Here is a 27,696-nt window from a genome sequence, read left to right on the forward strand (position 1 = left end):
TTGGCCATAATGACCATTGTTATGTTTGGAGGAAAAAGGTAAAAAAATAAACTGTCACATCTGATCTGAAAGGCCCCAGAGTCTACAACACCACTAAGTAAGGGGCACCACCAAGCAAGCGGCACCATGAAGACCAAGGAGCTCTCCAAACAGGTCAGGGACAAAGTTGTGGAGAAGTACAGATCAGGGTTGGGTTAAAAATAAATATCCGAAATGTTCAACATCCCACGGAGCAACATTAAATCCATTATTAAAAAATTGAAAGAATATGGCACCACAACAAACCTGCCAAGAGAGGGCTGCCCACCAACTCACGGACCAGGCAAGGAGGGCATTAATCAGAAAGGCAACAAAGAGACCAAAGATAACCCTGAAGGAGCTGCAAAGCTCCACAGCGGAGATTGGAGTATCTGTCCATAGGACCACTTTAAGCCGTACACTCCACAGAGCTGGGCTTTACGGAAGAGTGGCCAGAAAAAAGCCATTGCTTAAAGAAAAAAATAAGCAAACACATTTGGTGTTTGCCAAAAGGCATGTGGGAGACTCCCCAAACATATGGAAGAAGGAACTCTGGTCAGATGAGACTAAAATTGAGCTTTTTGGCCATCAAGGAAAACGCTATGTCTGGCGCAAATCCAACACCTCTCATCACCCCGAGAACACCATCCCAACAGTGAAGCATAGTTGTGGCAGCATCATGCTGTGGGGATGTTTTTCCATCGGCAGGGACTGGGAAACTGGTCAGAATTGAAGGAATTATGATGGCGCTAAATACAGGGAAATTCTTGAGGGAAACCTGTTTCAGTCTTCCAGAGATTTGAGACTGGGACGGAGGTTCACCTTCCAGCAGGACAATGACCCTAAGCATACTGCTAAAGCAACACTCGAGTGGTTTTAAGGGGACACATTTAAATGTCTTGGAATGGCCTAGTCAAAGGCCAGACCTCAATCCAATTGAGAATATGTGGTATGACTTAAAGATTGCTGTACACCAGTGGAACCCATCCAACTTGAAGGAGCTGGAGCAGTTTTGCCTTGAAGAATGGGCGAAAATCCCAGTGGCTAGATTTGCCAAGCTTATAGAGACATACCCAAAGAGACTTGCAGCTGTAATTGCTGCAAAAGGTGGCTCTACAAAGTATTGATTTTGGGGGGGTGAATAGTTATGCCCTCTCAAGTTTTCAGTTTTGTCTTATTTCTTGTTTGTTTCACCCCAAAAAATATTTTGCATCTTCAAAGTGGTAGGCATGTTGTGTAAATCAAATGATACAAACCCCCCACCAAAAAAAATCCATTTTAAATTCCAGGTTGTAAGGCAACAAAATAGGAAAAATGTCGAGGGGGGTGAATACTTTCGCAAGCCACTGTAAGTGGTCACAGTCAAGGAGATGAGAAAAGGAAGCCATTGAGCTGTATTGGGACGGAGCCGTGGCAACATTACTAAGGCCGCTCCTGATTGGACCGTTGGGAGGCGTTCTACAGGAAGTTGGTGGTGGCGTTCTTTCCTGTGTCAATGTTGAACTGGTAGGCGGGCGCGAAGGGCGACGAGGCCTGGGGATGGGGAGGGGGTTGAGGACGACAATGTCAGAGAGGGTGTATGTGTATGTGAGAGGTTGTGTGTGTCAGAGTGTGATTGAGGACTGACCTGGGGTGGTGGATGGGCAAGGAGGGGATCAGCAGGAGACATGTTCTCCATCTTTATCTCCACCTTCCCTGAGGGGGCGCTGTACATCACCGGAGCATACCCCTGAAACACACACACAGTTACGCAAGCTTGCCCAAACACACACACACACACACACACACACACACACACACACACACACACACACTAACTACATTCTGAGATGAGAAGGTTCAAAACCAGAGGAAAAGAGTGAAGTGGTGGAGTGAGAAGAGATACTATGCAACAGTTAAGTAGAGTAGAGGTATACCATCAGAGTCACAGGGTACTGGTTGGGCTGCCCACTCTACTGTTAGTGGTCAGAGGAGCCACAGGGTACTGGTTGGGCTGCCCACTCTACTGTTAGTGGTCAGAGGAGCCACAGGGTACTGGTTGGGCTGCCCACTCTACTGTTAGTGGTCAGAGGAGCCACAGGGTACTGGTTGGGCTGCCCACTCTACTGTTTGTGGTCAGAGGAGCCACAGGGTACTGGTTGGGCTGCCCACTCTACTGTTAGTGGTCAGAGGAGCCACAGGGTACTGGTTGGGCTTTTTAAGAGTGTAGAGTAGAGGAAAGTAGAGAAGAGTATAAACGCCTACCATCGGAGGAGCACCAGGATTGTACTGTGGCTGGTTGGGCGGCGGGCCATTCGACTGTGGGGGCTGGGCAGGGGGGTAGATAGGGCCCTGGGGGGGGTACATAGGGTCCTGAGGGGGGTAGCCTGGGTTGAAGGCCTGAAACAAACCACAACAAAACAACACTGGTCACACACGTTATCTTCCTTGTTTCTTCTTCTGAGGAGGAGTTTCAGACCCGACAGGGGGACTGGGAGGGTTTCCTAACAATAACCAGACCAACCATTGATATTGAACAGATGAGCGAGAGAGAGAGAGATGGACGGACGGACAGACTCACTGGTTGAGGTGGGGGTCCGGTCCATTGAGGCTGGCCTGGCATCCCAGGGTTGGGGGGAGGGTGAACCTGAGGGTAACCTCCCTGTACATGGAGGAGCACCACAGTTCCCGTAATTAGACAGACCGACTTAAATATACTAAGATAGACAGAAGGACCTCTGTCTACTCAAACACATTATGGTACATGAAAAGACCAAGATAAGAAAATGACACACACTGCCTATAATAACACACACACACACTTATATAGAATCGCTACCAACTCCAATGACATACAAAACACAAGGCATGCACAAACCAACCCACCACAGTATGTAGCTAAATTAATAAGAATACATGGATCATATACAATGTTAGGATCTGGGCCACGATAGAACGTCTGCAATAATCACAGGAAAAAACCACACGTCATGTTATTACCGTTCAACTATAAACTATCACTGCAACAATGTCATTATGATAGTAGTACATTTACATTTACATTTTAGTCATTTAGCAGACGCTCTTATCCAGAGCGACTTAGTAGTACAGCATAGGATAAGAGGGAGGAACCTAAGGGCCACTTCTACAAGGGATTTGTCCCAAAGGGCACCATATTCCCATGTCCACTAGTTTTGACCAGAGACCTATTGTGAGAAGCAGTGCGCTAAATAGGGAGAACAGGGTGCCATTTAGGTCGTTGCCAAGCCACCATCTAACTATCCCTCACCGGGACACCAGGTCCTCCTCCGGGCATGTTATAGCCGGGAGGGGGGTGCAGAGTCTCGGGGTTGTCCACTTGGATGGCGGTGGTGGGGGGGGCTTTCTTCTTGAAGATCTTCTTCCGGTAACAGCAGCAGATACTGGCAGGGATACCAAGCAGGAGGAGGAGGGCCATAAGGGGGTTGCCTGCTTCATACTCATGTTTGTCTGGAGGGGGATAGGGGGAGGAGGGGGGAGGAGACAGAGAGGGAGGTAAGGGGGAGGAGGAGGGGGGAGGAGGAGGGGGGCGAGGAAGAAGGAGAGAGACAAGGGAGTTAATTTGGGAGACATTGCAAAGCCAGGGGAACAGGAGGGAGTGATTGACAGATGACATGTGTTTCACTCTATGCAGGTTGTATGTATATCCCTCTCACCCCACCCCCTCCTCCCCACTACCCCATAGCTTACTGAGCGGCCCTGTAGTCCTACAAATAACCAACTAATTAGTAACAGACTGAGACATATGAGCCGCGAGCCAAACAACGTGTGTCCCAAATAGCACCCTATTCCCTTATAGGCCCTGGTCAAAAGTAGTGCACTATATAGAGAATAGAGTGCCATTTGGGACGAAATGCCAGTAAACCAGACCGTTGGGAAGGGATCCTGATGCAGTGCCTATTTCCGGTACGTACTTACACTTCAACATGACCTAACAGAAGTCATAGAATACAGCCAACTCCACTTGTCTCTATGCAGCCAACACCACTTGTCTCTATGCAGCCAACACCACTTGTCTCTATGCAGCCAACACCACTTGTCTCTATGCAGCCAACACCACTTGTCTCTATGCAGCCAACACCACTTGTCTCTATGCAGCCAACACCACTTGTCTCTATGCAGCCAACACCACTTGTCTCTATGCAGCCAACACCACTTGTCTCTATGCAGCCAACACCACTTGTCTCTATGCAGCACCAATTTGTATCTCTCTGACTTGTGTTACTACTTACAATGTGTTACTACTATGTACTAAGCATACTTGCGTATTTGTGGACTAGTTTTGACCAGAGCCCAGTGTACTAAATAGGGTGCCATAGGGTGCTTATCACATACTCTGCGGCTACTGTTAATGATCTATCCTGTTGCCTAGTCACTTTATCCCTACCTACAGTTGAAGTCGGAAGTTTACATACACCTTAGCCAAATACGTTTAAACTCAGTTTTTCACAATTCCTGACATTTAATCCTAGTAAATATTCCCTGTCTTAGGTCAGTTAGGATCCCCACTTTATTGTAAGAATGTGAAATGTCAGAATAATAGTAGAGAGAATGATTTATTTAAGCTTTTATTTCTTTCATCACATTCCCAGTGGGTCAGAAGTTTACATACACTCAATTAGTATTTGGTAGCATTGCCTTTAATTTGTTTAACTTGGGTCAAACGTTTCAGGTAGCCTTCCACAAGCTTCACACAATAAGTTGGGTGAATTTTGGCCCATTCCTCCTGACAGAGCTTGTGTAACTGAGTCAGGTTCAAAGGCCTCCTTGCTCGCACACGCTTTTTCAGTTCTGCCCACACATTTTCTATAGGATTGAGGTCAGGGCTTTGTGATGGCCACTCCAATACATTTACTTTGTTGTCCTTAAGCCATTTTGCCACAACTTTGGAAGTATGCTTGGGGTCATTGTCCATTTGGAAGACCCATTTGCGACGAAGCTTTAACTTCCTGACTGATGTCTTGAGATGTTGCTTCAATATATCCACATCATTTTCCTTCCTCATGATGCCATCTATTTTGTGAAGTGCACCAGTCCCTCCTGCAGCAAAGCACCCCCACAGCATGATGCTGCCACCCCCATGCTTCACGGTTGGGATGGTGTTCTTCTGCTTGCAAGCACCCCCTTTCTCCTCCGAACATAAATGGTCATTATGGCCAAACAGTTCTATTTTTGTTTCATCAGACCAGAGGACATTTCTCCAAAAAGTACGATCTTTGTCCCCATGTGCAGTTGCAAACCGTAGTCTGGCTTTTTTATGGCGGTTTTGGAGCAGTGGCTTCTTCCTTGCTGAGCGGCCTTTCAGGTTATTTCGATATATGACTAGTTTTTCTGTGGATATAGATACTTTGTACCTGTTTCCTCCAGCATTCTCACAAGGTCCTTTGCTGTTGTTCTGGGATTGATTTGCACTTTTCGCACCAAAGTACGTTCATCTCTAGGAGACAGAACGTGTCTCCTTCCTGAGCGGTATGACGGCTGCGTGGTCCCATTGTGTTTATACTTGCGTACTATTGTTTGTACAGATGAACGTGGTACCTTCAGGCATTTGGAAATTGCTCTCAAGGATGAACCAGACTTGTGGAGGTCTACACATTTTTGTCTGTGGTCTTGGCTGATTTCTTTTGATTTTCCCATGATGTCAAACAAAGAAGCACTGAGTTTGAAGGTAGGCCTTGAAATACATCCACAGGTACACCTCCAATAGGCTAATTTGACATAATTTGAGTCAATCAGAAGCTTCTAAAGCCATGACAATTTTCTGGAATTTTCCAAGCTGTTTAAAGGCACAGTCAACTTAGTGTATGTAAACTTCTGACCCACTGGAATTGTGATACAGTGAATTACATTTACATTTTAGTCATTAATAACCTCCCGAGTGGCGCAGTGGTCTAAGGCACTGCATCGCAGTGCTAGCTGTGCCACTAGAGATCCTGGTTCGAATCCAGGCTCTGCTGTAGCCGGCCGCAACCGGGAGACCAATGGGGCGGCGCACAAGTCGTCCAGGGTAGGGGAGGGAATGGCCGGCAGGGAGGTAGCTCAGTTGGTAGAGCATGGCGTTTGCAACGCCAGGGTTGTGGGTTCGATTCCCACGGGGGGCCAGTATGAAAATAAAAAAGAATAATGTATGCACTAACTGTAAGTCGCTCTGGATAAGAGCGTCTGCTAAATGACGTAAATGTAAATGTAAAGTCATTTAGCAGACGCTCTTATCCAGAGCGACTTACAGTTAGTGAGTGCATACATTTTTCATACTGGCCCCCCGTGGGAATCAAACCCACAACCCTGGCTTTGCAAGCGCCATGCTCCACCATCTGAGCTACACGGGAATTATAAGTGAAATAATCTGTCTGTAAACAATTGTTGGAAGAATTACTTGTCATTCACAAAGTAGATGTGCTAACTGACTTGCCAAAACTATAGTTTGTTAACAATATATTTGTGGAGTGGTTAAAAAACTAGTTTTATTGACTCCAACCTAAGTGTATGTAAACTTCCGACTTCAACTGTATATGTACATATCCACCTCAACGACCTCGTACTCCTGCACATCGACTGGGTACTGGTACCTCGTGTATATCCTATATTAACTCCTGAGTGGCGCAGTGGTCTAAGGCACTGCATCGCAGTGCTAACTGTGCCACTAGAGATCCTGGTTCGAATCCAGGCTCTGTCGCAGCCGGCCGCGACCGGGAGACTCATGGGCGACGCACAATTGGCCCAGCGTCGTCCAGGGTAGGGGAGGGAATGGCCGGCAGGGATGTAGCTCAGTTGATAGAGCATGGCGTTTGCAACGCCAGGGTTGTGGGTTCGATTCCCACGGGGGGCCAGTATAAAAACAATATGTATTCACTAACTGTAAGTCGCTCTGGATAAGAGCGTCTGCTAAATGACTAAAATGTAAATGTATATAGCCAAGTTATCGGTACTCATTGTGTATTTATTCCTTGTGATATTATTAATTACTTTTTTTCTGTTTTTCCCTCTGCGTTGTTGGGAAGGGCCCGTAATTAAGCATTTCACTAGTCTACACCTGTTGCTTGCGAAGCATGTGACAAATAATATTCCATTTTGTTATTATGATTTGGGATGCAGACAGCATCTGTGCAGACCAAGGTTTGGAGTGAAGTGGTATCCCTCCCAACACACACATGGGAATGAGTGATTCAGCAGAAGTGAGTATGACAGTTTAGACTAAAAACCTAGCAGTAGACAACCACAGCTGAACATTCTAGTGAAAACTAAACTTGAGCACAGCAAAGCAGACCCCACAAGAAATGGGTGAAAATCGTTCAAGGGGAAAGCATCAAACCCTCGGATAGCCAGTAGCATCTGTGCAGTGCACACGCTTTTGAACAAAGTGGTATCCTGACACGTGGGCGATGTAATGAGACATTTGCGTAACTTTGATTTAATTTGAACTAATCCCTGTTTTTCAATCCGGGATTCAGCAGAAGTGAGTGACACTTCAGAGCTAACTAACAACGTATGGAAACACAGCGAAACCAAAACCTGTGAGGGTGGCAAAGCTAAGCGGTTAAACTCAATTACACACAGACACAACTCACCCCCCAACCCCCCACACACACACCTGTGAGTTCCATCCTGACGATGGAGACCACCCTGTCTCTCGTGTCCTTCAGCGTGTAGTAGCCCACGTCCGAGGTGTTGACGTTCTGGATGCTGATCTTGGTGGAAAAGGTCTTGACCCGGTTCCAGTAGTCCGGGAGGTCCTGTGCCAACACTGCCCCATCATGCACCAGGGTGACGTTGGCGTCTGCGCCTGAGAAGGAGAGCGTGGCATCGGCCTGGTTGATGCCCTCCAATGAGATGTGGAGATCCTCGCCCGCCACACACTTCGTGTACTCACGCCTGGCTGGGGGGGGGGGGGAGTGAAATGTTGTATTAGAGGGAAAGAGTGCGAGAAAGAGAGGGGGAGGGGGTACCTGAAGGGGTGAGAGGGAGGGGGGTGGGTGGGTGAGAGAGAATAGGTGGAAAGAGAGAGAAGGAAGGAGCGAGCAAGAGTGAGAGAGACAAAAAGGCCAAAAGACAAAAGGATCTGTCCACTAACCAACAACAACAAAGGACAATAATTAAAGAGATAGCCGTAGCCCCAGAGTCAGATGAACTCATGGATACCATGGATGTCTCTCCGTCCAGTATGAAGGAAGTTAGAGTTAGTTTTGCGAACCAATGCTTACTAGCGCTAGCGCATACTAGCTGTTCCCATAGACTTCCAGTCATTGCGCTAACACTAGTGAGCAATTGCTCTAGCACTAGTTAGCAACTTCCTTCAAACTGAACGCAGAGACATAAAAATGGTATGCACGAGTTGGTATGCACAAGTTCATCAAAATCCCGAACTATGCCTTTAAATAACATGCAAAGCACTCACTGGTCACGGCCACTTTGAGCGAGGAGATCTCCTTGTTCCAGTAGTCTCTCTGGACATAGGTCCCCTGGTCCTCGTAAGTCACCTTCAGGGAGCAAAGGTCAAACACTTAACAGGGACGATCAAATCAAATCAAGCTTTAAAATCTCTTCACACAAAAAAAATACAATTAAATGAAAGAGAGGATGGTAGGTGCATCGGTGGGACGGGACGGGTGTTAAGTAATATTAATAGTAACGGTCAAAACCAAGTAGTGTTCTTTGTCAAATCCCCCCTCGATGACATCTGGTGGTATGATATGATTTGATATACTTTATTATCCCTGAGGGGAAATTTGACTTGGACAATTAAAGAGACAGTCACTCACTTTGTCCAGATACCAGCTCCTGTCGGTTCCTGTCCCAGACACCTTTCCCTTGGTGGTCCGGACGCCACGGTCCCAGTACAGGTAGGTCTTCAGGGGCTCTGCAGCGGGGGTGAACTCCAGCTTCTCAGCACTCTTTGGGAGGTCGATCTTCAGCTGTTTCCCGTGAGACAGACGCTTGTGCAGGTCGGGCACCACGTAGCCATCTGAGTGAGTGAGTGAGAGAGAGAGGATTAACACATTTCATTCCACATTATCTGAAGCAGTGGTACATACTAGGGCTGTCAAAAATAGCGCGTTAACGACGTTAATTAGTTGTTTGCTGTTAATTACGTCAATTTTTTTAACGCATTTCACGCATGCGCAGTGTGACAAATTATTCAGGTCAGGAAAGTGGTTGGGAGCTAGAGGCGAGATGGAGCAAGGTGAGCAAAGTGGGCCTATTGACGGATTTAAATATAAAAAGAATGATGATGGTACAGTTAACAAGTACAAGGTTATTTGCAAGATTTGTAAGAAGGAGTTTCAATTTCACCGGAGCTGTTCAAGCTTGAAGTACCATGTCAACGCCAAACATGCGTTTGCTGGGCCGTCAGATTCAGCAAGTGGTTTGCGCCAGACCACGCTGAATGTTTGCAGGCAATTAACAAAATCAACCTCAGATAATTTGACCAACACAATAGCAAAATGGATTGCAAAGGATTGTAGCCCCATTAGCATTGTAGAAGACTCAGGTTTCCTTGATGTTTTGCAAGTGGCGTCTCAAGACTCATTCTATAAGCCACCGTCAAGAGCCACAGCCAAAGACAAATATTATGGTGTGTAGTATGTTTCAGCTTGATTTAAAACACCATTATTTGGCTGTGTTAATAAACAGACATAATATGAAAATTATGTATCTGTGTCCTGTTATTTATCTTTTGGTATGCATTTCAGAAAAAAAATTGTTAGGATTCAGGTGTAATTGCAAATAGTGATTAATCATGATTAATCCACTGAAAATTCTGATTAATTTGATTAAAAATTTTAATCATTTGACAGCCCTAGTAAATACGGATAATGTAGATTGAAACCCTTTTAACAACTTTTATAAATCCTTGACATCTGCTGTCCCAAATGGCATCTTATCTTCACTATAAAGTGCACTATGGGCCCTGGTCAAATGTAACGCCCTATATGGGGAATAGGGTGCCATTAGGGATGGGCCCTAGGTTTCTGCTGTTGACTAATGCAGTTGATGGTGTAGGAAGATATGGTGCATGAGCTGTTACAGGTACAATAATGGTGGAGGAGTACTGGCAGTAGTATGCCCTACCTACACAGCAGTTTACTTTTGAACAACGCCGTCCATTCATCTTGAAATGTCAACCGAATCCTCCTCCAGGATTTCATTTGTTCATAAATGTGTTTGCACACGTTTTTGTTTCTAGATGACCTTTTCAATGGAATGTAAAGCGCTAATACAGTGGAAGAGCCTTAGTGTAGTGGTGACACTCCCTGCTCGCAACACACATGCAAATCCCGGCTGGAGACCGGGTTAAATCATTGTCATTCATTCCAGCTTTCTCCCCTCTCCACCCCTGTATCCTTTTGTCATTTCTAAACTGTCTTTTCTGTCCTTTAAAAAAGAGGGAATACAAAGTAAGCTCCAACTCACCCACACTGAGAGCAGTGCCCAGCAGGATCCAAAGACTCCACATCATCTGTATTGGCATAGACAGTATTGGCATAGACATAGTCTCATACAGAAAATATGATAAATGGCATTATGAACAGCTTGGGGGGTATAAGACAGACACACACCAAATAATAAACAACAAAGTAACTAAATGTTGAATAAATAAATACAAATGTAATAAAAATGTCATAAATTAACAATTTACATTGACACTGATCATTTAAACAGTACAACTACAACAAAAATGTATTTTATGCAATCTCAACAGCGTGCGAAGCTGGTAAAGGGTGGCTATTTGAAGAATCTCAAATATAAAATATATTTTGATTTGTTTAACACTTTTTTGGTTACTACATGATTCCATATGTGTTATTTCATAGCTTTGATCTCTTCACTATTATTCTACAATGTACAACCCTGGAATGAGTAGGTGTGTCCAACCTTTTGACTGGTAATGTATATTTTTATGTTCCTCTCCCACACAGCACAGTCACCGTGGAAAAATTCTCTGGAATTTACGCGCTTCAGAAGTGTGGGAGCCACAGTGTGGAATGCGATGCATTGCATTTCGTGATCCTCTGGCAATCTGGCTATGTGATAGGCTATAATAGTTCTATAACTTTGTGTAGCCTAATCTAAAACAATCTCTGAAACTTTATTTTAATCATTGTCACACAGAAGGTGAGCAATTTAATCATAGGCACTTGAAATGATTACAGAGAGGCTATGATGACACTGATCATTTCTATGCATAGGCTACATCAACCATTCCACAACAGGCCTGTAGCCCATAGCATGCAATTTATAATATGAAAAATGTTTATAAATGATTTATTATAATTTATTATTCAGAAAAAAATCTGCCAGCCATATAGCCTATTCTCAGGCATCTCTCAGGCAGAGAACTGGCAGTTCACATGGGGCTGTATAATCTACGAAGAGTGACGCTTTTCCTTTGGGAGTGGGACGATGGCATTTCAGCAAACAAATTTTAAAAAGAACAAACAAGGATGAACCAGAACCACATCAAGCAGATTTATAGGAATGAAATAAATCTACTATTTGATATTTTCTTTAAAGGTTCACGTTTTTATCTCAATGTCAAATCATTTCTGGGTAACAATTAGGTACCTTACTGTTATTGTTTTCAATTTAAATGTTACATTTTTTAAATTAAATAGCTTCTTAGCAAAGAGACATTTCTCAAGCAAAAATGTTGCTAGGACTGTCTGGGAGTGGTCTGAGTGGGGAGGGGAAAACTGAAAACTAGCTGTTATTGGCAGAGAGGTTTGGAGAGTACGGGGAAGGGAGGGAAAGATTAGTTAATAGATCTCTCTCATTGGTCTATAAACTAATTTGCTGTGTGGTGATGTCACGAAGCAGGCCAAAACTCCATCCCACCAAAACAGGCTAAAATTTCAGGCTCTTTTTTCAAATAGCTCTTCCACTAAAAAGGGCATTTATCATTTTCACAGTAATATTCCAACCACATAGTGTGGAAATTAAGAGTTTATTTCCAAAATACTAGATCCACCGATTTTTCATATTTATGTTTTTTCATCAGATATTCTTGATTATGGGTACCTTCCTGTGTGTATATTATATTATTGTTCTCAGATTAATAATTCATAGATGTGTATAAAAAAAACGCTATATATTCATTGTTTAGCTGGAATGGAATGTTCATATCCTGTATATTTGACTGTGATATGTGGTTGTCTCATCTAGCTATCTTAAGATCAATGCACTTACTGTAAGTCGCTCTGGATAAGAGCATCTGCTAAATGACTAAAATGTCAAATGTAAATGTTTGCATACAGATCTCATATTACTGTATTGAATTATTTTTGTAAAACATTTTTTAATATTAAATGTCACAAATGTATCATTTGTACAGTTATTTATAAAAAATGTAGTTATTTGTTACATTTGACTGTGTAAAACCTAGCAGTACTACTTATTTATTTGAGTGTGAGGCGGATATAGCCTATAGTATTACAAAAAATACAGTTGAAGTCGGAAGTTTACATACACCTTAGCCAAATACATTTTAACTCAGTTTCACAATTCCTGACATTTAATCCTAGTAAAAATTCCCTGTCTTAGGTCAGTTAGGATCACCACTTTATTTTAAGAATGTGAAATGTCAGAATAATAGTAGAGAGAATGATTTATTTCAGCTTTGATTTCTTTCATCACATTCCCAGTGGGTCAGAAGTTTACATACACTCAATTAGTATTTTGTAGCATTGCCTTTAAATTGTTTAACTTGGGTCAAATGTGTCGGGTAGCCTTCCACAAGCTTCCCACAATAAGTTGGGTGAATTTTGGCCCATTCCTCCTGACAGAGCTTGTGTAACTGAGTCAGGTTCAAAGGCCTTGTGTGCTTTGCGCTTTTTCAGTTCTGCCCACACATTTTCTATAGGATTGAGGTCAGGGCTTTGTGATGGCCACTCCAATACATTTACTTGTTGTCCTTAAGCCATTTTGATTTGCCACAACTTTGGAAGTGTGCTTGGGGTCATTGTCCATTTGGAAGACCCATTTGCGACCAAGCTTTAACTTCCTGACTGATGTCTTGAGATGTTGCTTCAATATATCCACATAATTTTCCTTCCTCATGATGCCATCTTTTTTGTGAAGTGCACCAGTCCCTCCTGCAGCAAAGCACCCCCACAGCATGATGCTGCCACCCCCGTGCTTCACGGTTGGGATGGTGTTCTTCGGCTTGCAAGCCACCCCTTTCTTCCTCCAAACATAACGATGGTCATTATGGCCAAACAGTTCTATTTTTGTTTCATCAGACCAGAGGACCTTTCTCCAAAAAGTACGATCTTTGTCCCCATGTGCAGTTGCAAACCGTAGTCTGGCTTTTTTATGGCCGTTTTGGAGCAGTGGCTTCTTCCTTGCTGAGCGGCCTTTCAGGTTATGTCGATATAGGACTCTTTTTTCTGTGGATATAGATACTTTTGTACCCGTTTTCCTCCAGCATCTTCACAAGGTCCTTTGCTGTTGTTCTTGGATTGATTTGCACTTTTTAGCACCAAAGTACATTCATTTCTAGGAGACAGAACGTGTCTCCTTCCTGAGCGGTATGACTGCTGCGTGGTCCCATTGTGTTTATACTTGCGTACTATTGTTTGTACAGATGAACGTGGTACCTTCAGGCATTTGGAAATTGCTCTCAAGGATGAACCAGACTTGTGGAGGTCTACACATTTTTGTCTGTGGTCTTGGCTGATTTATTTTGATTTTCCCATGATGTCAAACAAAGAAGCACTGAGTTTGAAGGTAGACCTAGAAATACATCACAGGTACACTGACTCAAATGATGTCAATTAGCCTCTCAGAAGCTTCTAAAGCCATGACATCATTTTCTGGAATTTTCCAAGCTGTTTAAAGGCACAGTCAACTTTGTATGTAAACTTCCGACCCACTGGAATTGTGATACAGTGAATTATAAGTGAAATAATCTGTCTGTAAACAATTGCTGTCATGCACAAAGTAGATGTCCTAACCGACTTGCCAAAACTATAGCTTGTTAAAAAAGAAATTTGTGGAGTGGTTGAAAAACTAGTTTTAATGATTCCGACCTAAGTGTATGTAAACTTCCAACTTCAACTGTATATTTGTCTCTGAAATGAAACCATCAAGTGATTTTAAACAAATACATGTCTGTAATTGAACAACCCCATGCCATGATTAGATAGTGAAAAAACATTTTTCATAATTTCTTTAAACAATAAAAGCTAATTTACCAACATTTCTGAACATGGATATATAGCGTTTTGGAATTAAACTCTTCAAATATACATAAAACACAGAAAAATCACGTTCTTGACCGCACTGGGCCTTTAACGCCGATAGTGCGGATCACTGTGTTAACAGGAAAAGCGAGTCCGACACAAAACAATATGCACATACTCACAACCCACCCCTCTCCTTGCACGAGACAGGGAGGCTCGCACGCAAGCGACCAGACGCCATGGATCACAATACAATAAAAAGAACAAGACTCTCCAAAGCAAATTCCAAACAAACATCACTGAACAAGGCAAGGGAAGTAAATCATACAAACAGTGTCAATCGTCAATGTAGTAAAGAAAACAGGCTGAATAAACTAAAAGCCGCAATGGAACATTTCATTTTGAGCTGTGAACATGGCCATCACACACACTTCTTGTTGTGCATTTTTTATTATTTTTTATTTAACCTTTATTTAACCAGGTAAGCCAGTTGAGAACAAGTTCTCATTTACAACTGCGACCTGGCCAAGATAAAGCAAAGCAATGCGATAAAAACAACACAGAGTTACATATGGGATAAACAAAACGTACAGGATATATACATAGGCTACATACCTTGATAGGAAAGAATACAGGTGACTATTTTGCTGTTTCTCATAACAGTGTCTCTCTCTATTTGCAGGGAGAGCTTCACGCGGTGACCGGATAGATGGTAGAGCTAAAAGGGTAGTCTGAGCGAAGTGAAAAGAACTCGCGGGCGTGGTGAGATCAAAGGCTGAGATTGCGAATGACAGACCCGCAGCAGAAATTCCTCAAGGATGTATGCCGTGTTCACATCAACTGGGAACTCGGAAAAAAAACGAGCTCCGACTGGGAAATCGAAACATCGATTTGAATTCCAACTCGGGAACTCGTGCCTCTTTCTAGAGCTTCGACTTTCCAACCTGAAGATCACTGACTTCATGATTTGACGTCGTATTTTTCCGAGACCCCAGTTGTTTTGAACGCTGCATTAACCCTGTGAAGCCCATCCAGAGCACAAGTGACTTCCCAATTTGACTCATCAGTAAATAAGGGTCCCAAATGGCACCCTGTTCCTTAGTGCAGGGTTTCCCAAACTTGGTCCTGTCCTGACTTCTTCACCACGGTGTCCGTGTGGTTTGACCATTTCAGCTCCTCGGAGGTCTGAGGAATTTGACGTTTTTGACCGTCTCCATGGCAGCCCCGTTGATGAGGAAAGGGTCGTGCCCAGCCTGGTTTAATTTATAGCCCTCTTGTCTAGACTAAACATTTACATTTTAGTCATTTAGCAGACGCTCTTATCCAGAGCGATTTACAGTTTTTTAGTGAGTGCATACATTTTCATACAGCCCCCCCGTGGGAATCGAACCCACAACCCTGGAGGTCTACTTCTTCTGAGTTGCCATGAATGGTGAAAGCAGATTCACACAAATTTCATTTATTTTATTTTAATTTTTTTCACAACTGCCTTTGACACATTTTAATAATAATAAGCCATTTAGCAGACGCTTTTATCCAAAGCGACTTACAGTCATGTGTGCATACATTTTTACGTATGTGTGGTCCCGGGGATCGAACCCACTACCCTGGCGTTACAAACGCCATGCTCTACCAATTGAGCTACAGAGGACCATATTGATTTTTATTTTTTATTTCACCTTTATTTAACCAGGTAAACCAGTTGAGAACAAGTTCTCATTTACAACTGCGACCTGGCCAAGATAAAGCAAAGCAGTGCGATAAAAACAACAACACAGAGTTACATATGGGGTAAAACAAAACAAAGTCAAAAATACAACAGAAATAAATATATATACAGTGTGTGCAAATGTAGCAAGTTATGGAGGTAAGGCAATAAATAGGCTATAGTGCAAAATAATTACAATTAGTATTAACACTGGAATGATAGATGTGCAAGAGATGATGTGCAAATAGAGATACTGGGGTACAAATGAGCAAAATAAATAACAATATAGGGATGACGTAGTTGGGCGGGCTAATTTCAGATGGGCTGTGTACAGGTGCAGTGATCGGTAAGGTGCTCTGACAACTGATGCTTAAAGTTAGTGAGGGAGATAAGTGTCTCCAGCTTCAGAGATTTTTGCAATTTGTTCCAGTCATTGGCAGCAGAGAACTGGAAGGAATGGCGGCCAAAGGAGGTGTTGGCTTTGGGGATGACCAGTGAGATATACCTGCTGGAGCGCAGACTACGGGTGGGTGTTGCTATGGTGACCAATGAACTAAGATAAGGCGGGGATTTGCCTAGCAGTGATTTATAGATGGCCTGGAGCCAGTGGGTTTGGCGACGAATATGTAGTGAGGACCAGCCAACAAGAGCGTACAGGTCACAGTGGTGGGTAGTATATGGGGCTTTGGAGACAAAACGGATGGCACTGTGATAGACTACATCCAATTTGCTGAGTAGAGTGTTGGAGGCTATTTTGTAAATGACATCGCCGAAGTCAAGGATCGGTAGGATAGTCAGTTTTACGAGGGCATGTTTGGCAGCATGAGTGAAGGAGGCTTTGTTGCGAAATAGGAAACCGATTCTAGATTTAACTTTGGATTGGAGATTCTTAATGTGAGTCTGGAAGGAGAGTTTACAGTCTAACCAGACACCTAGATATTTGTAGTTGTCCACATACTCTAGGTCAGACCCGTCGAGAGTAGTGATTCTAGTCGGGTGGGCGGGTGCAAGCAGCGTTCGGTTGAAGAGCATGCATTTAGTTTTACTAGTGTTTAAGAGCAGTTGGAGGCTACTGAAGGAGTGTTGTATGGCATTGAAGCTCGTTTGGAGGTTTGTTAACACAGTGTCCAATGAAGGGCCAGATGTATACAAAATGGTGTCGTCTGCATAGAGGTGGATCTGAGAGTCACCAGCAGCAAGAGCGACGTCATTGATATACACAGAGAAAAGAGTCGGCCCAAGAATTGAACCCTGTGGCACCCCCATAGAGACTGCCATAGGTCCAGACAACAGGCCCTCCGATTTGACACATTGAACTCTATCTGAGAAGTAGTTGGTGAACCAGGCGAGGCAGTAATTTGAGAAACCAAGGCTATTTAGTCTGCCAATAAGAATGCGGTGGTTGACAGAGTCGAAAGCCTTGGCCAGGTCAATGAAAACGGCTGCACAGTACTGTCTATTATCGATCGCGGTTATAATATCGTTTAGGACCTTGAGCGTGGCTGAAGTGCACCCATGACCAGCTCGGAAACCGGATTGCATAGCGGAGAAGGTACGGTGGGATTCGAAATGGTCGGTGATCTGTTTGTTGAATTGGCTTTCAAAAACTTTTGAAGGGCAGGATGGATATGGGTCTGTAACAGTTTGGATCTAGAGTGTCACCCCCTTTGAAGAGGGGGATGACCGCGGCAGCTTTCCAATCTCTGGGGATCTCAGACGTTACGAAAGAGAGGTTGAACAGGCTAGTAATAGGGGTTGCGACAATGTCGGCGGCTAGTTTTAGAAAGAAAGGGTCCAGATTGTCTAGCCCAGATGATTTGTAGGGTCCAGATTTTGCAGCTCTTTCAGAACATCAGCTGTCTGGATTTGTGTGAAGGAGAAGCGGGGGGCATGGGCAAGTTGCAGCGGAGGGTGCAGAGCTGGTGGCCGGGGTAGTGGTAGCCAGGTGGAAAGCATGGCCAGCCGTAGCAAAATGCTTGTTGAAATTCTCGATTATTGTAGATTTATCGGTGGTGATAGTGTTTCCTAGCCTCAGTGCAGTGGGCAGCTGGGAGGAAGTGCTCTTATTTTCCATGGACTTTACAGTGTCCCAAAACTTTTAGGAGTTAGTGCTACAGGATGCAAATTTCTGTTTGAAAAAGTTAGCCTTTGCTTTCCTAACTGCTTGTGTATATTGGTTCCTAACTTCCCTGAAAAGTTGCATATCGCGGGGGCTATTTGATGCTAATGCAGTACGCCACAGGATGTTTTTGTGCTGGTCAAGGGCAGTCAAGTCTGAGGAGAACCAGGGGCTATATCTGTTCTTAGTTCTGTATTTTTGAATGGGGCATGTTTATTTAAGATTGAGAGGAAATTACTTTTAAAGAACAACCAGGCATCCTCTACTGACGGAATGAGATCTATATCCATCCAGGATACCTGGGCCAGGTCAATTAGGAAGGCCTGCTCGCTGAAGTGTTTTTGGGAGCGTTTGACAGTGATGAGGGGTGGTCGTTTGACCGCGGACCCGTTACGGACGCAGGCAATAAGGCAGTGATCGCTGAGATCCTGGTTGAAGACAGCGGAGGTGTATTTAGAGGGTAAGTTAGTCAGGATGATATCTATGAGGGTACCCATGTTTACGGATTTAGGGTTGTACCTGGTAGGTTCGTTGATAATTTGTGTGAGATTGAGGGCATCTAGTTTAGATTGTAGGATGGCCGGGGTGTTAAGCATATCCCAAGCAGTACGAACTCTGAGGATAGATGGGGGGCAATCAATTCACATATGGTGTCCAGGGCACAGCTGGGGGCTGAGGGGGGTCTGTAGCAAGCGGCAACAGTGAGAGATTTATTTCTGGAAAGGTGGATTTTTAGAAGTAGAAGCTCAAACTGTTTGGGCACAGACCTGGATAGTGTGATAGAGCTCTGCAGGCTATCTCTACAGTAGATTGCAACTCCACCCCCATATGATAACCATATAATATTTATGCTATCTCTTTTATTTATCTATGGTTTGTTGGTCGTTGCTATCCGGAATCTTTGGGATGTCCTTACACCCATTGAAGTTGACATTTTAAATGGTTACGGTTAGGGTAGCTAGGGATTAAGGTTTAGGGAATGGATGTCCCAATGATTCTGAATAGCACTATAGTTTGTTGGGGACTACAGACTAGGGGCGGGGTTGGAGGACTCGTGCTATCCCAGCATGCAATAGTTGGAGCGGCACCATGACCCGACACGCGCAGCCGCGGACCAACGTGCGTGAATACGGAAAGAAAAATTAATCCATCAACATTTTATTTAGTCGGATTATTATTATATGAGAATCAACACAATAATAGACTACAGTTGGATCCGAATAACATTAATTTATCAGTACTGATACGGTGATCTTGGAGGGAACGAACGACCGAGGGTTTAGCTAGCTACTGAAAATGTCCCTGGTTTGTGCAAGTAAGTTCAAATGAATGAGTCGAGTTGCCCTTCCGTAACGTTAGCAGTACGTTACACAGACGGCAAATATCACGTATGTTTGTGTATAAGAATGTCTCTAGAACCTTCCCTTATTATTGTCACCCTATGCATGTTATACATTTCAATTCGCAAGCATCCCTTTTCAAACATTGTATACTGGGTCAGCTTGACATCGGTATTATAACGTTATATCTGCAAAGTACACTTAAACGGTAATGTGTCCTTCTGTCTAAAGTTACGTTTTCCGTATTTATATTGTAATTTAGGGCCTACTAATTTACCCCTCTCTCTCTACCTTCCATCCAGTCTCAAATGAGGTCCCGGAGCACCCGTGCGTGTCGCCGGTGTCCAACCAGGTGTTCGAGCGGCGGCTTATTGAGAAGTACATCGCCGAGAATGGAGCAGACCCTATGAATGGGCAGCCTCTGTCAGAGGAACAGCTGATAGACATTAAAGGTGAGGGAGACATGGAGGAGAGTGTGTTCAGATCTGATGCTGAGCTGCAGTCAACACAATAAGGGTTATCCATATTATTTCACTTCCAACTATTCCTGCATGGTGCTCAGTAATCTCTAGGCTAGAGTGTATTCTGCCACTTCAACAACAATGATAACCCCACTAGTCAGGGGTCAAAAGATATCTCACTACATTAAGCTATTTTTGTCTCCCCCTGCCTCAGTCTCTCACCCCATCAGACCCAAAGCTCCCTCATCCACTAGTATCCCAGCCATCCTCAAAGCTCTGCAGGATGAGTGGGTAAGTCCATGTATACTCTGCTAAACTCCCCTTCACTGTGTCTGAACTGAGACACACACTGTTAAGTTGCGTAATTCGAATCTGGTATCATAACAGAATTTAACACTAAGTCACTGAATATATTCTCAGCTTTTTTATTAATATAATTAGTCAAGCGAATAAATGGTAAATGCAATTTTCGTATATACGGGTTCACGGTAACACCTCGCAGGGCAAAACAGAGAACTAACTGTCCCAACCCAAAGTTATTATTTTAATACTCTGGCAGAGATAGTTCCCGTTCAAAGCGGGCCTGTCAGAGTAGAGGCTGAGCGTGGTTTAAACTTACTCAGCCTATCGTTGGCGCACAGGCTGGTCCCAGCCCCTTGGCTCGAGAGTCAGCAACCCTCAGACATAGTTTCCTCTTCTTCATTGTTGCAGTACACATGTCCTTGAGCGGTTTAACAAAGAGGCAGTGTGTGTGTGTGTGTGTCACAAGTCTATCTCAGCCTCGCCCCTAACGGTTCCTCACATTAATCACAGCTTGTTATGTTAAACAATCTATATCAGTACAGCACAAACCTATTATGTTTAATCATTAATGTATTCTTTTTAAGCTAGGCATAACATCTAATTATAAGAAAATAGATCCCAACAACACACACACTCCTCCTTCTTACCACACACTCTTCTAAAACACTCTCTCTCTCCCAGGATGCGGTGATGCTCCACAGTTTCACCTTGAGGCAGCAGCTGCAGACGACGCGTCAGGAGCTAAGCCACGCCCTCTACCAGCACGACGCCGCCTGCAGGGTCATCGCCCGTCTCACCAAGGAGGTCACTGCCGCCAGAGAGGGTGAGAGACATATACATGTGTACACACACTTATATGCATACACATTCTTGTACACTCAACACACATGATTATACATACATTGTAACACACACACACACAGTATTACGGACGGACACACGTGCAAGCATACTTGCACACACTTTTGTGTTAATCTGGATACAGCTTTGGATGTTAGTGGCCATGGGGCCTCGCTTCTTATTTCTCCTCTGCTATGTTTGATCCCTTCTCTCTCTCCGTGTAGCTCTGGCCACTCTGAAGCCACAGGCGGGATTGGTGGTGGCTCAGGCAGTCACTTCCCAGCCCTCTGTCACGGTCAGTGATTGGCTCAAAGCCCTCAGTCAATATGTTTCATTTGATAGTTAACTGGTTTGATGGTTAACTTTGCATGAGCTCAAAAAGTATGTTTCTTGATTGAAGTCTTTGGTCTAAGTGAGACCTTTAAAGTTGTAGTATATATAAAAATAATTTTGGACAGCTGACACAAACACACATTTTCTAATCAGAAATGTACCATTCTAGTTTGTTATTCATTTCTGTATTTCATCTCACAGGCTGGAGGAGCAGGAGAGCCTATGGAGGTCAGTGAGCAGGTGGGAATGAATCCAGAGATCATACAGAAGGTAAGAGATGATACGTGACCTCACATACATTCACATCTACAGTACCAGAGAAATGATACCACACTGTTATACTAGACTATCATGTGCATTCATTGCAAATAGTGCCATATAAGGCTGTGATGTAGAAAACCTTGAAATAATCAATCAACCAATCAGCCACGCTTTCACTCAGTCACACTACACAGCACAGAGTTACCTATACTGAGATGTCCGCCTCTCTCCACAGCTGCAAGACAAGGCCACTGTCCTCACCACAGAGAGAAAGAAGGTAACTATTCAAACGCCAAAGAAGTCATTTTCAAACAACTTCCCTGATCATAGAATAACCGACCTAATGTCGAACCAATTGTCAGCTGAGTATAAGCTATGGGCTGTGTCTCAAATGGCACCCTGCTCCCTTCTTAGTGCACTACTTTTGAACAGGGTCCATAGGGTGACATTTGGGACGTAGCCATGCCAGGAGACATTTTTGTCCAAACCTCACCTCTACCATCTCTCTTCCCACAGAGAGGAAAGACAGTTCCAGAAGAGCTGGTCCGAACGGAGGACCTCAGCAAGTACAGACAAGTGGCCACCCATGCTGTGAGTATGTGTGTGTGTGTGTGCGTGTGTGTGTGTGTGTGTGTGTGTGACATCTAGCTATGGCTGGTGTTGGAACACTAATTCTTCAAACCTTGGGCAAGTTCAGAAAAGTTCCTCCCTGTTTCAGACCGTTTTTCTTCTGTTTCGTGCCTACTGAACACAACCCTAAATGATGTTTCTATGTCTCCCTCGCTCTCTGTCTGTCTGTCTGTCTGTCTGTCTGTCTGTCTGTCTGTCTGTCTGTCAGGGTCTCCACAGTGCCAGTGTGCCTGGGATCCTGTCTCTGGACCTGTGTCCTTCCGACACCAACAAAGTGCTCACTGGTGAGACACACACACACTGTCCACTGCTCATTGTAGATATACATGCATATTGTTTCTGTGTGAATTCCATCAAAATGCTCTCTCCCTTGTGGAAACAAAAAATACTATGGCTGTCCCAAATGTCACCCCACATTTCCTATATAGTGCACTACTTTTGACCAGAAGGGTGACATTTGGGATGCAGACCCAGATACAACCCCTAACCTCTCTCTCTCTCTCTCTCTGTCTCCCTCTACAGGCGGGGCTGATAAGAACGTGGTGGTGTTTGATAAGAAGGAGGAGCAGATCATCGCAACCCTGAAAGGACACACCAAGAAGGTCACCTCTGTCATCTACCACCCCTCTCAGGTGAGACACACACACTTTCCTTTACCCCCCATTTACATAGTCAGCAGCAATCCCTTGCACTGGAAATACTCTATAACTCTAATATCCCTTACCTCAACAATTTCTCTCCCTCTCTCCCCCCTTTCTCTCTCTGCGCGCTCTCCTCCTCTCCCTCTCTCCCTCCAGTCGGTGGTGTTCTCGGCCTCTCCAGACAGCACTATCCGCGTGTGGTCCGTTACCGGGGGCAACTGTGTCCAGGTGGTGCGGGCTCACGAGGCGAGCGTCACCGGGCTCTCCCTCCACGCCACCGGAGATTACCTGCTCAGCTCCTCCGAGGATCAGGTAACACACACATGCATTTACATGCACACACACACACACATGCACACAGACACACACATACACGTAACACATATACACATTCAGAAACACACACATGGATTTGGACGGTATTGTTATGTAAAAAAAAATTTTTCTTCTCTCTCCATCAGTACTGGGCCTTTTCTGACATCCAAACAGGTCGGGTTCTCACCAAAGTCACTGATGAGGCTGCAGGATGTGGTGAGTGCTTCTCTCTCCCGCTCTTTTTAAAATGGTCTTTTTATTGAGGAGATGGGACAGTGGTGGAAAGACATGAAAGATAGGAGTAAGTAAGTAGCCTTGTCCAAGCCAGAACGGCTCATAGGGCAGGAGCATATGTCCTGTTTCTGTAGTGAGGCAGCTTGATGTATAAGTTCACCCCCTAGACAGGACACTAGTCTACCACAGGGATGTAGGAGGAGGGTGAGTGAATGGGCAGTGGGCCGGATTCGAAGCCATGGCCACTGTTGCAGCTCTAATCGCTGGACCACACCTTTGGACCTCTCTCTCTCTCTTTGTCTTTGTTGCTAGGGACAATATGTTTTATTGACCACATGTTGCTAGGGACAATATGTTTTATTGACCACATGTTGCTAGGGACAATATGTTTTATTGACCACATGTTGCTAGGGACAATATGTTTTATTGACCACATGTTGCTAGGGACAATATGTTTTATTGACCACATGTTGCTAGGGACAATATGTTTTATTGACCACATGTTGCTAGGGACAATATGTTTTATTGACCACATGTTGCTAGGGACAATATGTTTTATTGACCACATGTTGCTAGGGACAAGACGTTTTATTGACCACATGTTGCTAGGGACAAGACGTTTTATTGACCACATGTTGCTAGGGACAAGATGTTTTATTGACCACATGTTGCTAGGGACAAGACATTTTATTGACCACATATAGCTAGGGACAAGACGTTTTATTGACCACATGTTGCTAGGGACAAGATGTTTTATTGACCACATAAGGCTAGGGACCAGCTTCCTCTCATTGTCTGTCAGTATCCAAAAGTAGCACTTCCTAAATGTGGGGTCAGCCCACCAACTAATTTCCCACATATTATGCCCCTTAAATGCCAGGTTGTCTTTCATATGTAGATAGGTAGACAAATAAACAATAACATTTAACCAGCCCTCCCCTTCACCCCCAGTGAATTGACTGACCTAGTACCTGAAATAAAATACAACATTTCTAACCACCCTGTCCCTTGTACTCACTGAAAGCACAATGATACATTGCAAATGCATGTTCTTTACACATCCTGTCCCGTACCCCTCCAGCTCTAACCTGTGCCCAGTTCCACCCTGACGGTCTGATCTTCGGGACGGGAACGGCCGACTCTCAGATCAAGATCTGGGACCTGAAGGAGCGCACCAACGTGGCCAACTTCCCCGGTCACACCGGCCCCGTCACCTCCATCGCCTTCTCTGAGAACGGATACTACCTGGCTACAGGTGAGAATGCTGTGTGAGAGAAGACTCTCTCTCTCTTTCTCTGTGTGTGTGAGAGAGCACGCGTACGCGTGAGAGAGAAGACAAGCTTGTTTGTGTCAAGTCTCTGTTACTGTCTGTAAGTGACTGTGTGTGAAAAGTTGTCTTTTTTCCTGTGTGTTACACACTGTTAGACATTATTACTCACCTCCAGGGCTTAAAATGAACACCCGCCAAATGCGGGTAGATTCTGGCATTGGTGGGTAAGATGTCCATTTCACCAGCCACGTTGGCGGGTGGTCAGGGCTCCACAGTGCGAGCATTTCACTCGCAGTTGTGAATACAAATAGTCAAGTATGATCACATCTATAGCAAAATAAATTCTGCAGTAGCTGTTTTCAAAGTATTTCTGCCGTTTTTGTTTCATAGCTGGTAAATTAATCGCACAAAGTCAAAGAACTACAAATCCTATAGCCTATCCCACCTCGTGCTGCAACACTCCTGGCTTGGGGCTGTGCGCATGTGAAGAGCGGGGTTGAAAGATTCATTTTTAGAAGCACTGCACACAGGCATAGCTGTTGGTCTAATTTACTTGAAACGAAAGTCTACTGAAGTGAGACTTTGTCCTTGTGTTTTTTGGCTATTTACATTGTTTTATTCACAAGCTAGGTTTTTTTTTTAATGTTTGCGTTTCAACTGCTAGGGAAGAGAAGACAATGCAGCTACTAGTCACTCTCAATCTCACTGGCACAAACATGACTTGAGTCACGTTACCACGGTAACCTCCCCCCTTAAAGAGGCAGGTGAAATGTTTTGTCTCATCTGTGATATTTTGGTTAAAAGACTCAGGTCACAAAATGAAATGAAATTAAACAATATACCACTACTTACTAGTTATACATTTATTGTTTTAGAAACATTACAAAGCATGCTCATCTGCTTTTTTTGTTTTGTTGGTGTAATTATTGGCGGGGGAAAAATATTTTAGCTGGTTAACAAATCTGAGTTGCTGGTAGATTTTGTTATCTACTTGACACAGTGGCTGGTGGACCAAAAAGTAGATTTTAGGCACTGCTCACCTCACCTCCTCTCTCTTCTCTCCAGGTGCCCAGGACAGCTCAGTGAAGCTCTGGGATCTGAGGAAGCTGAAGAACTTCAAGACCATCACCCTGGACAACAACTATGAGGTAAGAAGATAATTAGTTTACATCTGAAATTACCCCTACTTTTGGCCAGAGTCTAGTGCACTATCTAAGAAATACGCTGCTATTTGAGACATAGTCATTGTAGACTGTACACTGCACATTCAGAAACTATTTGTATTGCCCCCCCCCTCTTTTAGGCTGCTGCTACTCTCTGTTTATTATCTATGCATAGTCACTTTAATAACTCTACCTACATGTACTAATTGCCTCAATTACCTCGACTAACCGGTGCCCCCGCACATTGACTCTGTACCGGTACCCCCTGTATATAGCCTCGCTATTGTTATTTTACTGCTGCTCTTTAATTATTTGTTACTTTTATGTCTTATTATTTTTATTTATTTAATGTTTTTTTTGTATTTTTTTTTGTTGGTATTCTTTCTTAAAATTGCATTGTTGGTTAAGGGCTTGTAAGTAAACATTTCACTGTATGGTTCACCTGTTGTATTCGGCGCATGTGACAAATACAATTTGATTTGATTATTCATGCTACAGTCTAGCCTGGTCCCACATCGGTTTGTGCTCTTGCCATCTCCATTTATGTCACTGGCATGACAATTCCATAAGCAGTTTGCAAGAGAGCAGAAACAGACTGGCACCCAGGCTAGCAACAGTCTGTATGAATACTGTAATCTCCTTGTACTGAATTACACTGTACATTTAGATAAATGATATGTGAGCCTCTTTCCTCTCCCTCAGGTGAAGTCCCTGGTGTTTGACCAGAGTGGGACGTATCTGGCTGTGGGTGGCACTGACATCAGGGTCTACATCTGTAAACAGTGGTCCGAGGTCCTCAACTTCACAGGTAAGAGAATGCACAGTGTGTGTGTGTGTGTTATACTGCTGTGCTGCTAGAGATGAAGTGGCGAGGGGTGCTGAGTTAGCCTGGGACAGAAACAGTGGTCTAGAGGTGGGTCTTCAAATTGCCTGGATGGATGATAATAGCAAATGTGTATATACAGTACCTTATGAAATATCTTCTTCTTTTTTATCTGTGAAGTTTACTATTCTGTTTATCAGCACCTCGACCAACTTTATTAGGTGTGTCAACTCATGCTTTTGAGTTGATTTCAAGTCTAACATTTTTGCCTGTTATTGTTTTGTTTTTCTTTACCCAGAACACACTGGGGTGGTGACTGGCGTGGCGTTTGGGGAGCACGCCCAGTTCCTCACTTCCACCGGAATGGACAGGAGCCTCAAGTTCTACAGCCTGTAACAACTGGGATCAAAGGTCATATGAGCAGAGAGATGGATGGCTCTGATTGGCTGACCTCTTTGAGGTCACACTGATGATGTATGCATGGGAAGAGACTTTGGCTGTGTCCCAAATGGCACCCTAGGGAATAGGATGCCATCTGGGACACACACAGATTCTGCAGCAGTTGATCAGAAGGGAAATGCAGCCTGATTGGATAATAATCTTAGGCTAGAATGTTAGAATGGATTTTTAACTGAGATGCTCCAGTAACAATGGTGAAACCGAGTGTATCAATTTGGATTCCAGTTTGGATACCCAAAATATGTCATACAACAATCCTACTGTATATGACCCATACTATACGAAGAGCCATGTTGTGTGTCCCGAATGGCACCCTATTCCCTATATAGTGCTGCACTACTTTTGACCAGAGCCCTATGGGCCATGGTCAAAGGTTGTACACTATAAAGGGAATAGTGTGCCATTCGGGACACATACATGGACTGAATCACACCAAGAGCCATGTAAGCATATTGTAGACCATGTCCTTTCATCAATGTGTATATAGTACCTTGTAAGACCACCCATACCACACACACACACAAGGCAGCACAAACACAGAGGTAACTTCAGAGTGAACATTGTTGTTGTAGATAGATAT

General features: G+C 44.0%; 2 protein-coding genes across 2 annotated transcripts; one reads left to right on the forward strand and one right to left on the reverse strand.

Annotated features, from left to right (window-relative positions):
* Positions 1–1,299: 1,299 nt before the first annotated feature.
* On the reverse strand, positions 1,300–15,062 carry wu:fc21g02. Its single transcript, XM_041843043.2, has 10 exons — positions 14,832–15,062; positions 10,450–10,495; positions 8,796–8,998; positions 8,432–8,513; positions 7,628–7,912; positions 3,287–3,486; positions 2,579–2,659; positions 2,263–2,397; positions 1,646–1,747; positions 1,300–1,551 (listed from the first exon to the last, which is right to left on the reverse strand). Exons 2-10 carry the CDS (start codon positions 10,493–10,495, stop codon positions 1,477–1,479), a joined length of 1,209 nt encoding a protein of 402 aa, XP_041698977.2. The 5' UTR covers positions 14,832–15,062; the 3' UTR covers positions 1,300–1,476.
* Positions 15,063–19,122: 4,060 nt separating this feature from the next.
* On the forward strand, positions 19,123–27,365 carry LOC121535774 (pre-mRNA-processing factor 19). The gene is made up of 16 exons (XM_041843041.2): positions 19,123–19,358; positions 19,686–19,835; positions 20,059–20,135; positions 20,829–20,970; positions 21,212–21,282; positions 21,522–21,590; positions 21,817–21,858; positions 22,098–22,172; positions 22,420–22,495; positions 22,734–22,843; positions 23,009–23,164; positions 23,314–23,383; positions 24,483–24,656; positions 25,737–25,819; positions 26,537–26,642; positions 26,956–27,365. The coding sequence occupies exons 1-16, from the start codon at positions 19,340–19,342 to the stop codon at positions 27,051–27,053; spliced, it is 1,518 nt and encodes a 505-aa protein (XP_041698975.1). The 5' UTR covers positions 19,123–19,339; the 3' UTR covers positions 27,054–27,365.
* The last annotated feature ends 331 nt before the right edge of the window (positions 27,366–27,696 follow it).

Source organism: Coregonus clupeaformis, chromosome 21 (genome assembly GCF_020615455.1).
Source record: "Coregonus clupeaformis isolate EN_2021a chromosome 21, ASM2061545v1, whole genome shotgun sequence".
In the NCBI taxonomy this organism is placed as follows: Eukaryota; Metazoa; Chordata; class Actinopteri; order Salmoniformes; family Salmonidae; genus Coregonus; species Coregonus clupeaformis.